This window comes from Rhincodon typus, chromosome 10, assembly GCF_021869965.1.
Source record: "Rhincodon typus isolate 14 chromosome 10, sRhiTyp1.1, whole genome shotgun sequence".
Classification (NCBI taxonomy): Eukaryota; Metazoa; Chordata; class Chondrichthyes; order Orectolobiformes; family Rhincodontidae; genus Rhincodon; species Rhincodon typus.
The window spans coordinates 24,028,045-24,043,631 of record NC_063341.1 but is presented as its reverse complement, the minus strand read 5'-3'; the positions used below and the strand labels follow the sequence as shown (position 1 = coordinate 24,043,631).

Sequence of the window (15,587 nt, the reverse complement as noted above, 5' to 3'; positions counted from 1 at the left end):
GCCCGAAACGTCAGCCTTCCTGCTCCTCTGATGCTGCTTGGCCTGCAGTGTTCATCCAGCTCTACACCTTGTTATCATCAATATGCAAGGATGGCTTCATTTTTAAGTACCATTAGCCATACGCTATTAGAACACAACAATATATATACATCATGTTGACTCCAAGCATGCAAACATTCAATATTACAGTGCATATGAATTAGTTTCTTCTACCACTGAACACCTTCATCTTTCTTCATCACAGTAGCAATTATGTTATCTCGTCCTGCTACGCGCATAATTTCCATCTAAGTAGTCCAGAATTTTTGTCCTTAAATTTTTCCAAAAGCTTTAAGTGGTTATGATCAGTATATACAATTATCTCAGACACATTCCTGGCAACAAAAAATGTTGAAACGATGCAAAGTTAACACCAAATTCAAGGTCTCCTTCTCAATTGTGAATATTTCTATTGATGAATATTCGGCTTTTTGGAAAAATACCCAATAGATCTTTCTAGCTTCTCGTCGTCTTGCAAGAGTACAACACCCAAATCACTTGCATCGATAACCACCTTGAATGGTTATGCATAGTTAGGTGTGACTAACACTGGAGCAGCGATTAACACAGCTTTCAGATTGTCAAACGCCTTCTGACAGTCTTCTGTTCACTAAAATTTTCTGCACTTCTTCTAAAATTCAGTATGAACTTCTGATAAAAATCACTCTCCCAGGAATGATAGTACTTCCCTCTCTGATGGTATGGGAAACTCCCAATAGTCTTTGTTTCCTACATCCCATGGGGCCATGTCCAATGGGCCCAGGAACATGACTTGGGCTTTTGCGAACTCACTCTTAGCCGGGTTGATCACCAAGTCTGCCTCCTGAAGTCAACTGAACAATTCCAATAGATGCTCCAAATATTCCTTCCACGTGTAACTAAAAATCACTAGGTCATCTATATATATCACATAATTGGGTAATCCCGAAATGACATCATTGGTTAATTTTTGAAATGTGGCTGGTGCATTCTTCATACCAAACGGCGTGACTTTAAACTGGTACAATCCATTCAGTGTCACACAAGCTGAAATTTCCTTTGCTCTTTTGGATAAAGGTACCTGCCCGTATCCTCTGAGTAAGTCCAACGTAGAAATACAAGTTGCTTGTCCCAGCTTCTCAATACAATCTTCCAAACATGGAATAGGATATGAATTCCACAGGATATGGGGGAGGGAATGGCCGAATGGTATTATTGCTAGATCATTAATTCAGAGACCCAGGTAACTTTGTGGGGACCCAGGCTCGAGTCCCACCATGGCAGATGGTGGAATTTGAATTCAATAAAAAGTATCTGGACTTAAAAGGCTAATGATGGCCATGATCCACTGTTAATTGTTGGAGAAACCCATTTGGCTCACTAATGTCCTTCAGGGAAGGAAATGTGCCATCCTTACCTAGTCTGGTCTACATGTAACTCCAGACTCACCACAATGTGGTTGACTCTTAACTGCTCTATGGGCAATTAGGGATGGACAATAAATGCTGGCCTATACAGCGATGTCCTCATCCCATGAATCAATTTTTTAAAAAAAAAAACAGCAGATTTTGTAACTCCATTGACTTTGTGATAGTCCAAACATACAAACATAATTATAAGGTACCATCTGGTTTTGGCACCATCACTATGGTGAGCTCCATTCACTGCAATTCACTTTGATTATGTCAGCTGAGCATGCTTTCAATTGCTTTTTGAACCTGTGCCAACTTTACAGGACTAAGTTTATAAGGATGCTGCTCAACTGGAACAGCATTCCCTATGTGTACATCATGTGTAATCAGATCAGCACTTCCCAGCATATTCCCACGTTTCTCCGCATGTGATTGTAATAACTCTTTCAGGTCATTTCGATTTTCCTCTGGAAGGTAATTTAATAATTTATGTCATTCCTCATTGTCCAATTTAGAATTATCTGAACATGGTTCTTTGCTCTGTGCTGCAATCAGTAACACATTCTCATTTCGCTTTCCTTTTCCATCAAAATACCTTTTGAGCATATTCACATGGCATACTGTGAATTTTCTTTCTATCTGGCATCCTTATCAAATAATTCACCTCACTCAATTTCCTTTCAATTTGATAAGGCCCACTAAACCTTGACTTTAAAGGTTTACCTACCACTGGGAATAACATTAATACTTTATCTCCACAAGCAAAATTACAAATTTTTGATTTCTTGTCTGCTACCTGTTTCATTATATGCTGTGTTACTTACAAATGCTGTCTAGCCAACTCACCTAATCTACTTAACCTTTCCCTAAAATGTGACATATAGCCCAAATATGTGGCATGTGAACTCTGACTTACCAATTTTTCCTTAATTAATTTTAGTGGTCTCTTACCTCATGTCCAAAAGCTAATTCAAATGGACTGAATTTAGTTGATTCATCAACTGCATCCCTAATTGCAAAAAGAACAAATGGAATTCCTTTATCCCAATGCTCTGGATCATCTTGATTATAAGTCTTAAATATGGTCTTTAAAGTTTGACGCCACTGTTCTAATGCTCCATGCGGTTCTGGATGGTGCAGACAAATTTGAATTGTTTTATTCCTAAGCTGTCCGTAACTTCCTTGAATAACTTTGATGTAAAACATGACTCTTGATCTGATCGTATCTCTTGCGGGTAGTCCATTATAGTAAGACATTTGAGTCACTCTTCTACAATCGTTTGCTGGAATGCTGTATAATGGAATGGCTTCTGGAAATGTAGTGGACATGTCCATTGTGGTCAACAAATACCAATTCCTACTTTTTGTTCTAGGTAGGGGTCCTATGCAATCAATTAACACCCTTGTGAAAGGATCCTCAAAATGTGAGAAAGGGTATTAAGAACGCTGAGTCCATCAGTGCCTGAGGTTTTCCTATTACCTGACACATATGACATATCTGGCAAAGTGCAACCACATCTTTATACAGTCCAGGCTAATAAAAATGTTTTTGTATTTTGATTTGCGTTTTCCTTACTCCCAAATGACCTCCTAATGGTAATTCATGTGCAACCCGCAACACCAGGAATGACCCACCAGTAATACAACTTGATGAACTTCTGCTCATTTTTTCATCCGCCTGTGTATGTGATTGTCTCCACTTCCCTATCAAGGTTTCATTTTTAAGATAGCAACATTCTGGGATACACTCAGATTTTTCTATGTATGCTTCATCTTTCTCTGTTCTCTGAACTAAAAATATCCACTTTGTCCTCCATCTGTTCTTTTTTCCCCCAACCATTTGATCAAACATAGTTTCTGATGATTGAAGTTAAACTTCCTGATCTTTATTCCTTGATTTGTCATCCTGTTTCAACCTGTGGCCTTGTGACCTTGTTACCACACAGTCAGGAAAAATCCCAGGATATACTTTCTGTTACACCCAAGTTGTCTGACTTTCCAATGGCTTTTCAACCAAAGTAGGTGTCACTCCTACCTGTGATCCAGCAATATTAACTAGGATAAACTATTTCCAGAACAGAGAATTTCTCTATTATTCTTAGCACTACTTTTCACCAAAATTCTCCAACCTCACTTTATATAATGAAACATTGCTCTTTTCACCATGAATTCCACATATTACAACCTTTTCTGTCGGTATACCTTCTGAATTACATATCTCTGAATCTTTCACCAAAGACTGACTTGCTCCCGGATCACTTAAAATTTAAACTCCTTTACCTGCTCCTCCTGGCACAGATATGTAAACCTTAGTAACACAAGTAAATTCTTTGAAGAGATCTGGCTTGTTCTTCTCAATCAACCCCTGACCAGGTTGTACATTCTTTTGGAGCTTGTTAGCTTCAACTAGTTTAAGACCATAACACATAGGAGCAGAAGTTAGGCCATTCGGCCCATCGAGTCTGCTCTGCCATTCAATCATGGCTGATAAGTTTCTCAACCCTATTCTCCCCCTTTTTCCCTGTAATCCTTGATCCCTTGACAATTAAGAACCTGTCTATCTCCGTCTTAAATATACTCAATGACCTGGCCTCCACAGCCTTCTGTAGCACCGAATTCCATAGATTCACCACTCTCTGGCTGAAGAAGTTTCTCCTTATCTCCGTTCTAAAAGGTCTTCCCTTTACTCTAAGGCTGTGCCCTCGGATCCTAGTCTCTCCTACCAATGGAAATATTTTCCCAACATCCAGTCTGTCCAGGCCATTCAGTATTCTGTAAGTTTCAATTAGATTCCCCCTCATCCTTCTAAACTTCATCGAGTATAGACCCAGAGTCTTCAAATGTTCCTCCTATGTTAAGCTTTTCATTCCTAGGACCATTCTCGTGAACCTCCTCTGAACCCGTTCCAGGGCCAGTACAACTTTCCTGAGATATGGGGCCCAAAACTGCACACAATATTCCAAATGTGGCCCGACCAGAGCCTTATACAACCTCAGAAGTACATCCCTGCTTTTATATTCAAGTCCTCTCAAAATAAATGCCAAAGTTACATTTGCCTTCCTAACTACTGACTCAACCATAGTTTACCTTGAGAGAATCCTGGACGAGAACTCCCACACTTCAGACTTCTGATTTTTCTCCCCATTTAGAAAATAATTCATGCTTCTATTCTTCTTACCAAAGTGTATGACCTCACATTTTTCCACATTGTACTCCATCTGCCACTTCTTTACCCAATCTCCTAACCCGTCCAAATCCTTCTGCAGCCTTCCCGCATCCTCAATACTACCTGTCCCTTGACCTATCTTTGTGTCATCTGCAAACTTCGCCACAGTGCCCTCACTTCCTTCATCTAGATCATTAATGTATAAAGTGAAAACTTGTGGTCCCAACACAGACCTTTGTGGAACACTGCTTGTCACCGGCTGCCATCCTGAGAAAGACCCTTTTAACCCCAATCTTCTTTCCATGCTAGCACCTTGCCTCTAACACCGTGGGCCCTTATCTTACTCAGCAGCCTCCTGTGCAGCACCTTGTCAAAGGCCTTCTTGAAGTGCAGGTGGATGACATCCATTTGCTCTCCTCGATCTCATCCTTCACAATGGACTCTAAAATCTTACCCATGACCGAGGTTAGGCTAATCGGCCTATAATTTTCAGTCTTTTGTCTTACTCCCTTTTTAAACAAGGGTGTCACATTAGTGATTTTCCAGTCCTCTGGGACCCTCCCTGACTCTAGCGATTCCTGAAAGATCACCACTAACGCCTCCACTATCTCTTCAGCTGTCTCCTTCAGAACTCTGGGGTGTAGTCCAACTCGTCCTGGTGATTTATCCACCCTCATAGAAGATCATAGAATACAGAATCCCTACAGTGTGGAAACAGGCCCTTCGGCCCAACAAGTCCACACTAACACACAGAGCATCCCACCCAGACCCATCCCCCTAATCTACACATCCCTGAACACTATGGGCAATTTAGCATGGACAATCCACCTAGCCTGCACATCCTTGGATTGTGGGAGGAAACCAGAGCACTCAGAGGAAACCCACACAGACACGAGGAGAATGTGCAAACTCCACACAGTCACCTGGGTGGAATTGAACCCAGGTCCCTGGCGCTATGAGGCAGCAGTGCTAACCACTGAGCCACCGCGCCACCCCTTCAGACCAATCAGTTTTTCTAGCAACTTCTCCTTGGTGATGGCCATCATATTCAGCTCTGCACCCGATTCTCTCGAAGTTTTGGGATATTACTCGAGTCTTCCACTATGAAAACTGATGCAAAGTAATTATTCAGTTCCTCAGCCATTTCCTATTATCTCTCCAGCGTCATTTTCCAGCGGTCCAAAGTCCACTTTTGTCCTTTATATATCTAAAGAAACTCTTACAGTCCTCCTTTATATTACTGCCTAGCTTACCCTCATATTTAATCTTCTCCCTCCTTATTTATTTTTTTGTTGCCTTCTGTTGGTCTTTGTAAGCTTCCTAATCTTCTGGTTTCCCACTGCCTTTCACTACATTATATGCTTTCTCTTTTGCTTTTATGTTGTCCCTGACTTCCCTTATCAGCCACGGTTGCCTCATAGTCCCTGTACCATGCTTCTTTCCCCTAGGGATGAATTTTTGCTGTGTCTCCTGAATTACTCCTAGCAGCTCCTGCCATTGCTGTTCCACGCTTTCCTGTTAGGCTCCTCTCCCAGTCAATTTAGCCCAGCTCCTCCGTCATGTCTTTGCAGTTGCCTTTATTCAGCTGTAATACCATTACCTCTAATTCAATCTTCTCCCGCTCAAATTGCAGAGAAAATTCAATCATATTATGATCACTGCCTCCTAAATGTTCCTTCACCTTAAGCTCCCTTATCAAGTCTGCCAAGTGGTATCTCCTTGACCACTCTAATAAGCCCCAAAGGCTTATCTTGTTTTACCACATTCGTCTTCCCAGTGTCTTTTCTAAATCACCAGCACTCTCAAATACATATTGAAATTAGTTTAAGATTATTTGAAAGATACATGTGTATAAGCATTTCCGGTCACTAAATCACAACTGGAAAATGTTAAATGGACCTCTGATCGAAATGCAGAGTGAACGTATGTAGTTAACATATATTTATTCTCAAAAACATTCGCCAACATATTGATTTCTTTTTAAAACTCATTCTGTATTTAAATCCCTCCATGGTCTCGCTCCTGCTCAACGATTTTAAACTCCTCTGCCCGCCAACCCGACAGGATTCCTGAACTCTCAGTTCTGACCCATCACATGTCTGATTTTCATCACCCATCATTGATGTCTGCGCCTTCAGTTACATAGGGTTCTGAGTCCAAGAAATCTCTTCCTTAACTTTCTCTCTCTTTCTCTTGAAGCGACTCCTTCAAACCTAGCACTTGACCGAGTCACCTCTCAGTCACCTCTACTCATATTGCAATGTAGCTTAGAATTCAACTTTGTCAAGAATTGTGCCTGTGAAATACAATGAAATATTTTGACTACATTAAGGCAGGTCCATAAACGCAAGCTTCTGTTGTTGCATCAACTAATGATTCAGACTAGCCACAAACCGACATTCATTGATGCTTTACCTATTGTATACTATGTACTGCCCTTGCATCAATGGCAAACTCATTGAACAAGATGTGGTTCTTCATGTAAAAATTAACCAGAAATGTCACTGCTTACCTTTTGTAATGCTTAGTGTGTTGTCACCACTTGCAACAAAGTCATAAAGTGCAACAAATAGATTAGGATCACTCTCAGTGGCTCCCAAGAGGTTTTCCTTTGAGCTCCACCTCACTGCTTCATTCAGTGTCTGTGAATCAATGTCAGAACCAAATGGACGGTGCAAAACTTCTGAAAAGGAAAACGGGAATGTCCGTGAGCACAACACAAATACAGCAACTACTAATTAAAATTTAGTGCAGACATATTTTAAGGGAAACTCCAATTTTGGTAAAACTGGTGAAAACCTTTTCAGCGTAATAGTAGTTTTATGCCCGAACGTACTATACTTGCTGTCAAGAGCCCCAGGCTATTCACACTGCTTTAAATCATCCTTACAGGGGTGCTGTAAATGATTTGCAGCACAAATGGACTTTTTGAGGAGAAGGACATGGAGAACCAAAACTAATCTCCCAAAACTCGAGATCCAAAGTGGCTATGGAGAATAAGGAATTAAAGAAAGTTAGTATTAGTAGATTGTACTGGAGATATGAATGGGGCTGAAAGTTGATAAATCCCCACGACTTAATCCCAGAGTGTTGAGAGGGGTGGCTATTGAGATTGCCAATGCACTGGTGCTTATCTTCCAACATTCCTTAGAATTTGGCATGATTCCTGAAGGTTAGAAGGTAGAAAATGTCAGTCCACAATTTAGGAAGAAAGTGAGCGAGAAAAGAGGGAAGTACAGACCTAATTGCCTCTCATCTGTAGTAGGGAAATTGCTAAAATCTATTATGAAGGATGTGATAAATAGATACTTGAACAATAATGATCTGATTGGGCACAGTGGCTTGGATTTTGAAACGGGAAATCATGTTCAATAAACTTGGATTTCTTGAAGATTTTACCAACAATATTGATCAAAGAGAGTAGACTTTCAGAAGACTTTTGATAAGGTTCTCCACAGCAGGCTAGTTAGAAAAAATGAAGTGTATGATCGAATGTAATGTACTGGCATGATTAATGATTGGTTAACAGACAAAAACCAGAATATGAACAAATGAGCAACCCGAGTCATTCTCAGGTTAGCAAACTTGAGACTTGTGAGGTACCGAAAGTATCACTACTCGGGTCCCAGCCATTCACAATATATATTAATGATTTGGATGTGGGGACCAAATGTAAAATTTCTAAATTTGTAAATGATACAAAGCTAAGTGGGAATGTTTTCTGTGAGGAAAACGTACTGACATTTCAAGAAGATTTGGTCAGACTTATTAAATGGGCAAAATCATAGCAAATGAAATATATTGTGGAAACATGTCAGGTTATCTAGGAGGAACATATTCACAAAGCATTTCTTATGCTAAGAAGTTGTAGAACATAGATGAACAAAGTGATTTGAGTGTCACTGTCGATAGGTCACTGGAGGTTAACATTCCAATGCAGAAAGCTATTAGGAAGGCTAATCAAACATTAGCCTCTTTTGCAAGAGGATTTGACAGAAGAAGTAGTCTTGTTTCAATTTCATAGGAGCTAGGTTGGACTGCACCTGGAGTATTGTGCAATTTTGGTTTCCTTAGCTCAGGAAAGGTATTACTACCATTGAATATTCTCCAGACTTAGTTCTGCCCTTCCAGGAATGTCATATGAAGAGACATTGGACAAATTGATGAACGAAAGATGATTTCACTGAAACCCACAAAATACTTGAAAAGATACACAGGGTAGATTCAGCAAAGACGCTTCCCCAGACCGGGGAGTCTAGCAGTAGGGCAACACAGTGTCGAACTGAAGGAACACAGTAAGTCAGGCAGTATCAGAGGAGCAGGAAAGTCGAAGTTTTGGGTCGGGACCCTTCTTCAGAACCAGGGCACACAATTTAAAAAATAAAAAGCCGCTGAGATTCGAGATGAGGAGAATTTGTTTTGAACTCAGAGGATTGTGAACCTTTGGAATTCTGTATCACAGGCTGTGCTCAAAGACTGAGTTTGTTTAAGGTTGAGATTGATAGAATTCTGATTACTATCGATGTACATAGTTATGGGGATGAGAAGGGTAAAAGATATGATCACACTGAGTGGTGTGGCAGACTTGACAGGCTAATTGGACTACTCCTGTTCCTATAAACTCAAATAAAACTCTACAAACTAAGTTGAAACATTAACCTCATATTTAAATTGGTATAATGTTTATCTGATTCATACAAGAGATGCCTTCATGACATACAAGAAAATAAAACTCTGTTTAATGTAGGTAATATCCAAAATTAGGAAAACTCTCTCAGATAAAGAGCAAAGCTAAAGTTTTTGCCCAAGTCCAAACATTAAACAGAAAGCAGTGTGTCAACTCTCAAATTGATATGTATCATTACTGTGGCGCAGAATCAAACCACTCTTTCTTAGGAAGACTGGAGAAAGAATTGCTGTAAGGTTGTGGACTTGTGTGTCAGGAGTGAGAGAAAATCAGCCTTGAAAACCTGAAGGCAAACTTGACCAGAAATGAAGAATTACTTCACATTGAAATACTTGATTGCTAACTTCGAAATGTTCAATAAAAAGCAGCATCTTTATTTGATCATGAAATAACCACAGTACAAATTAGTTTTGATTAAATAGGATTAAATTTGCCTCTAGAACATTCACAATATAAGGCTTTTCTTCACTGGTGCTTCATAATACAGCAATGTTTGACAGTTATTGGACAGGTTTGAGAGTATGTTATGCCTCGACTTTCCAGGATGCACCTAAGAGATTATTGTCTTGACCTCTGACAGGAATCTCCAAGTTGGGCTACTGGAAGATGTTCAAACATGTACTTGCTAACTCTTCTTTTCTCTCTTTGTGTACCGAGAACATGGAAATGGACAGTGAAAGAACAAATTGGAATTGTCCGGAATAGTAAAGAGCATGCATTAAAATAAAAGTCTAAGTTTTCTTCAAGTGCAAAAAGGGTTGAAAGCTTAATCAGTCATCAATGAAACAAATCCTATTCTAGTCATTCAGATGCAAGTTGTGCATCAGGAGGATTAAAATAAATGTATTGATGCATGACTAAAGCATTTTGATTCAAAATATTAAACAGTCCATTTTGAAACTTTCACCAAATATTCTTAAGATTCAGAAAAGGATTTTTACTTTCAATAGTTTATGATAATCAGAGCAATCTAACACAATGAGTGAAAATGACAGCATATGTTTTTGCATTCACCCGATTACAGAATCAGTACAGATAATAAACGTCTTTTTATCCAACCTCATTTATTTTTATCATTTCCTGACCTTCTCCCAAACACAACAGCACCTCTCTAACAACAAATCCTCACCAGACATAAATAAAGCAAAACCTAATAATTAAAAGTTTAGCCAATAGGTTTAGGTCCAACCTGTAGTAACTTGCACTTGCAGGAAAACAAATTGCAACCAATTTGACATCGATAACGGACCAAAATCATGGATCTTTCCATTTTATATCTGCCATTTATTACATTTTACTATTAATTTTACACTTCAAATCAAGTGAAAATAATTGTGCCAAAAATTAATTTTAATAAATGATCAATTATTGACATGCATTCTGAATTATGGCATATGGTAATCTTTCTAACAGTAATATCTTCATATTATACCTTCAACATTGAACCTGGCAGGCAAAGACAAGGACTCAGAAGCATCCTCACTGAAGGAAGAGGTTAGGCTGCGTCTATCTTCATCAAAACTACCAGACGGTAGCAGAACTGCTCCAGAGCTCATCTTGGTTTGAACTGTTAATAGTTCACTATGTTTCAAGTTATAAAACTTGATTTGCATCACACAGTTGTCCAAGTTCAACAACAGATTTGTGGGTGTGAAATACTAGAAAATACCCACAGAAAGAATGTTTGGGCTGGTCAAATCTTATCCTATTGGATAGCAGACATTAGAAGCATGTGGAAAGATGAATGTTTCACAATTGAAATTGACACATAAATGACTACCACCCAGTTAAATTATATATTCGGAGCACATTCTTCAGTGTATAGTCACGAAGCTAATATCAACAGGCACAGTAAAACCTTACAGACATCGCTTTCTTTACGTCGTTTATTTTCATCTTTTCTGCAGCTTCTCTTCCTTTTGTTTTCTGTAAATAGCATCATCCAAAGGAACATGGGTAGAACTGGTGCAAGTGCAATTAGGGTAACACTCTGGCTGCCAAGTCTTTTTTTTAAATCTCTTCAACGGACTGATTAACCCACTTCCCATTTTGAGCTGTTTGTTTGAAGAACAAAAAACAGTATAGTACAGCAACAGGCTGACAAAACCTGTGCCAACACGAAATGTTTCTAAGCTAAAAACCTTTTGCCTCTACATGGTCTATATACATTTATTCCTTGCCTATTCATGTATCTATCAAGATACTTTTTAAACATGGTGCCTGCTTTTACCACATCCTCTGATAGTGCATTCCAGGCACTCACCAGCCTCTTTATAAAAAAAAAATTGCCTTCTGCATCTCCTTTAAACTTTTTCCTTTTTACCTTACACCTATGTCCCATATTGACAGCTCACAGGGAAAAAGACTTGATTATCCATTCTATCCAAGCCTCTCATAATTTTGTAAACTTCTATCAGGTTTGTCCCTCAGCTTCTGATGTTCAATTGAAAATAAATCAGGTTTGTCCAATCTCTCCTCCTAGCTAATACCCTCTAAACTAGGTAATATCCTGGAAACCTTTTTTTTTGTACCCTCTCCAAAGCCTCCATAAACTTATGGTCGTGTGGTGAATAGAACTGTATGCAATATTCCAAATGTGGCCTAACTAAAGTTCTATACAGCTGCAACTTGCTATTTTTTATACGCTATGCCCTGATCAATAAAGGCAAGCATGCTGTCCACCTCCTGATCACCTTATCCACTTGTGTTGCCACTTTCAGGGAACTGTGGACCTATATGCTTAGATCCCTCTGTCTGTTAATGCTTCTAAGGGTTCTTCCATTTAGTGTACACTTCCCTCCTACAGCAGAACTTCCAAAATGCATCACCTCAATGCAAGAGAGGGCGCATCTTACAAACTTGATTGAGTTTTTTGAGAAGTGACAAAGATGATCAATGAGGGCAGGGCGATGGATGTTATCTATGTGGATTTTAGCAAGGCCTTTGAAAAGATCCCTCATGGCAGACTGATACAAAAGATGAAGTCACATGGTATTCGGGTGTGCCGGTAAGATGGATACAGAACTAGCTTCGCCACAGAAGAGAGAGAAAAGCGGTGGAAGGGTGCTTGTGTGATTGGAGATCTGTGACTACTAGTGTTCAACAGAGACCCTGGTAGGTTGTAATTGTGTGTATATATGAGGACAATGTAGGTGGTCTGCTTGGGAAGTTTGCAAATGACACAAAGATTGGGGGACCTGCAGATAGTGAGGAGGGTCGCCAGAAAATACAGCATGATGCAGATTAGTGGAGATTGGACAGAGAAACAGCAGGTGGAATTTAATTTTAGTTTTGATTGCCAGCATTTATCTTGGTGAAAACTTTCGTTTATCAATACTATTATAGCACTGATTATTTAAACTGCCAGTCAAAAGAAATTTCACAGACTGCAGAATTCTTCTATCAAGTAGCAGGAAGACTTTCACATAATATAATTGGTTTCATTTCCCTGCAAATAGCGATGAGACAGAGTACAGGAAAGAGACTAAGTGCTTAGCAGTACGGTAAAAAGTAAAGACAACATGCCCTCCATCAACATTTGCAAAACAAAGGAGCTGGTCATTGGCTTTAGAAAGTGGAGTGGAGGGCATCAATGGTGCTGAGGTGGAGAGGGTTGACAGCATCAAGTTCCCAGGAGTGATGATCACAAATAATCAGTCCTGGTCCACCCACGTCGATGCAATAGTCAAGAAAGCACAATAACACCTCTACTTCCTCAGAAGGCTAAGGAAATTTGGCGTGTCCACAAAGACTCAACTAATTTTTTAGGATGCTTTCTATGGAGCATCTATATCTGGATGCATCACACTGTAGTATGGCAACGGCTCTTTCCAAGACCACAAGAAATTATAGAATCAGGAACACACATCCAAACCAGTCTTCCATCCATTGACTCCATCTACACCTCCTGTTGCCTCAGGAAAGCAACCACATAATCAAAGATCCTTTCCGCCCCGTTTATACTCCCATCCTCTGTTGTTGGGCAGAAGTTTTTATGTACATACAAACAGATTAAAGAACAATGCCTTCCCTGCTGTTATCAGACTTTTGAATGGACCTCTCAAATGTTAGTGTTGATCTATCTCTGCACGTTCTCTATGGCTGTAACAATGTATTCTGCACTCCGTTCTGACACCTGATGCACTTTGTACAATACGATCTGCCTGCACAGTATGCAAAACAACACTCTTCTCCTCCCCATTTCTGAAGAAGGGTCTAGGCCCGAAACATCAGCTTTCCTGCTCCTCTGATGCTGCTTGGCCTGCTGTGTTCATCCAGCTCTACACCTTGTTATCTCACTTTTCATTGTATCTCAGTGCATGACAATAATAAATCAAATCAGATATGATGCTATAACTAAATGATTAAAAAACTAGCTTGGTCAAAGGGAATATACGATCTGGCATTCCCTGCCTGATACCACACAGTTATTAAATAGTTCAGTATAGTGTAATCATTTGATTAACAAACTCAATGGGAAAGCACTACTCTGGAGCACAAACTGTGGCCAGTCAAGCTCACTGCAGCCACACTGGGAACCTTAAGCACCAAGCAGCACACAAGCAGAGAACTCACAGAAACACTACCACTTTGAAATCATAAAACATTCCAACTTGGGCATGCATTGTTATTCATTCCTGGTCACTGGGTCAAATGCCAGGAATTCTTTGCCCAATACCACTGTAGAAGCAGATTATTATTATGCACAGACTTGACTGTTCAAGAACCAACAATTTCCATTTTTAGGTGCCTTGAAATAGCGGAATATGGCAAAGCACCACACTGAAGTATTAGGATCAAAATAGAAGGACCTATTCCATGTTCTCAAGGTAAACAAAGAACAGGGAAAATAACTGCAATTTTGCAAGTGTTGTCATATCACAAGTATAGAACTTTTAAAATCTAACTGGTTAAATGGGTAACCTTGTTTTGTTTTAAATCCTGTACAACATTGCAAATTTCCAGGAAGTAATTCGATTATTGAAAAGGATCCATGCGAATATGCTGAGGCAAACTTAACCTGCATTTATATAATCCCTAATGGTTTTATAGGGGAGGATAAACTAATGTGTTGGCCCAGATCTTCTGATAGGAAGGCAGTCATTACATAGACAGAGGCTGCATACCAAGACCATGAGAAATCTGGATGCAGCTGATTCCGCGATACCTCTTTCCCCAGCCCCTCAACCCCTATCCTACCACCACCCATTTCTGCCCAACAGACACTCATTTGCGTTGGTGGCAGCATCATGGTGGAATTGTGCAAGATGATCCATTCAATATGGAGGTTGATGGGTGTAAGGTAAGGACAAGGGAAACAACAAAATTACCAAAATGGTGGAAACTGGAAGGAAAAAAAAAAATCAGAGAAGTAAGTCGGAATGATAAAATAATCAAGATGCTGGTAAAACAGCTGAGGGATCGGGCCTGATTAGGATCAGAACAAGGAATGTTCCACAGATCCCACATAAGGCAGGCATAGTTGGTGCAATGCAGATACCCATAGCAACAACTTATGCAGTACCAGTTTTGTACCAAGTCTGCTGTTTGTTCATTGAGTGCGTGCTCAAAGACAAGTGTATTCGGTACAAATACATTGCATTTCCTTTACCTATTCACACACGCTAAGAAAACATGAAATTTATTAAACAGAACATGCCTTTAATAAATCAGTGAAGCCTGGAATAAACAAATTTATACACGGTATATAAGTAATGCTTTTTTTTAAACCCCCAACACAGTCAGCAACATTGGTCCAAAGCTAGAATTTGCTGTGCACCTTTGATTTCCAAGGTATGCAAATGACTTAGTTCTTAGTTTTGAAAAAACTGCGTCCAATACTTTGTCCTATTGGCTATTCACAACAACCACAAATTGCTGCCTCGGGAGACTGCTCAAATAAGCTTCAAGCAAGATGCTTGTGGCATCCCAATTAATAATCTTAATTGCATGAGGAAGTCTTAAAGCTTAAATTGTGATCCTGGCTGGCTACTTCAAAAGCTGTTTCTAAAACAATAAATTCAAGTCATAGATAACCTTTTTTTTTAAAAAGTGCATAAATTCCATAAATTACTGCAGATCCAGATTCTATAGCACGTAATTTAGCCAGCTCTTCAAGTTGTAAGTACTGAAAAACTTTAGGACAGACTTATGAAAGATCTGTGCCCTCAGACTCCGAGAGAAATCATAAAACTGTCCCCAAAGTTCAAGAAAAAGAAACTGAAAGGAATCAGTTAAATCAAACTAAAGATTTGAATTAGGATTATAACTTCTTGTAACAGGAGTATCTAACAGGGAGAGCTGG

The 15,587-nt window shown here is 39.5% G+C and overlaps 1 protein-coding gene across 6 annotated transcripts in view; it reads right to left on the bottom strand.

The window, feature by feature from the left end:
* The window catches only part of abl2 (c-abl oncogene 2, non-receptor tyrosine kinase), a 119,249-nt gene that overhangs the window by 36,329 nt on the left and 67,333 nt on the right, over nt 1-15,587 (bottom strand). For all 6 annotated transcript variants that reach the window (XR_007263061.1, XR_007263060.1, XR_007263063.1 and 3 more), the window contains exon 2: nt 7,109-7,279. Coding sequence is in view for 2 of the 6 variants with exons in the window: in XM_048602034.1 (XP_048457991.1) it covers nt 7,109-7,279 (171 nt within the window). In the remaining 4 variants the exon portion in view is untranslated. The remainder of the gene's footprint in view (nt 1-7,108; nt 7,280-15,587) is intronic.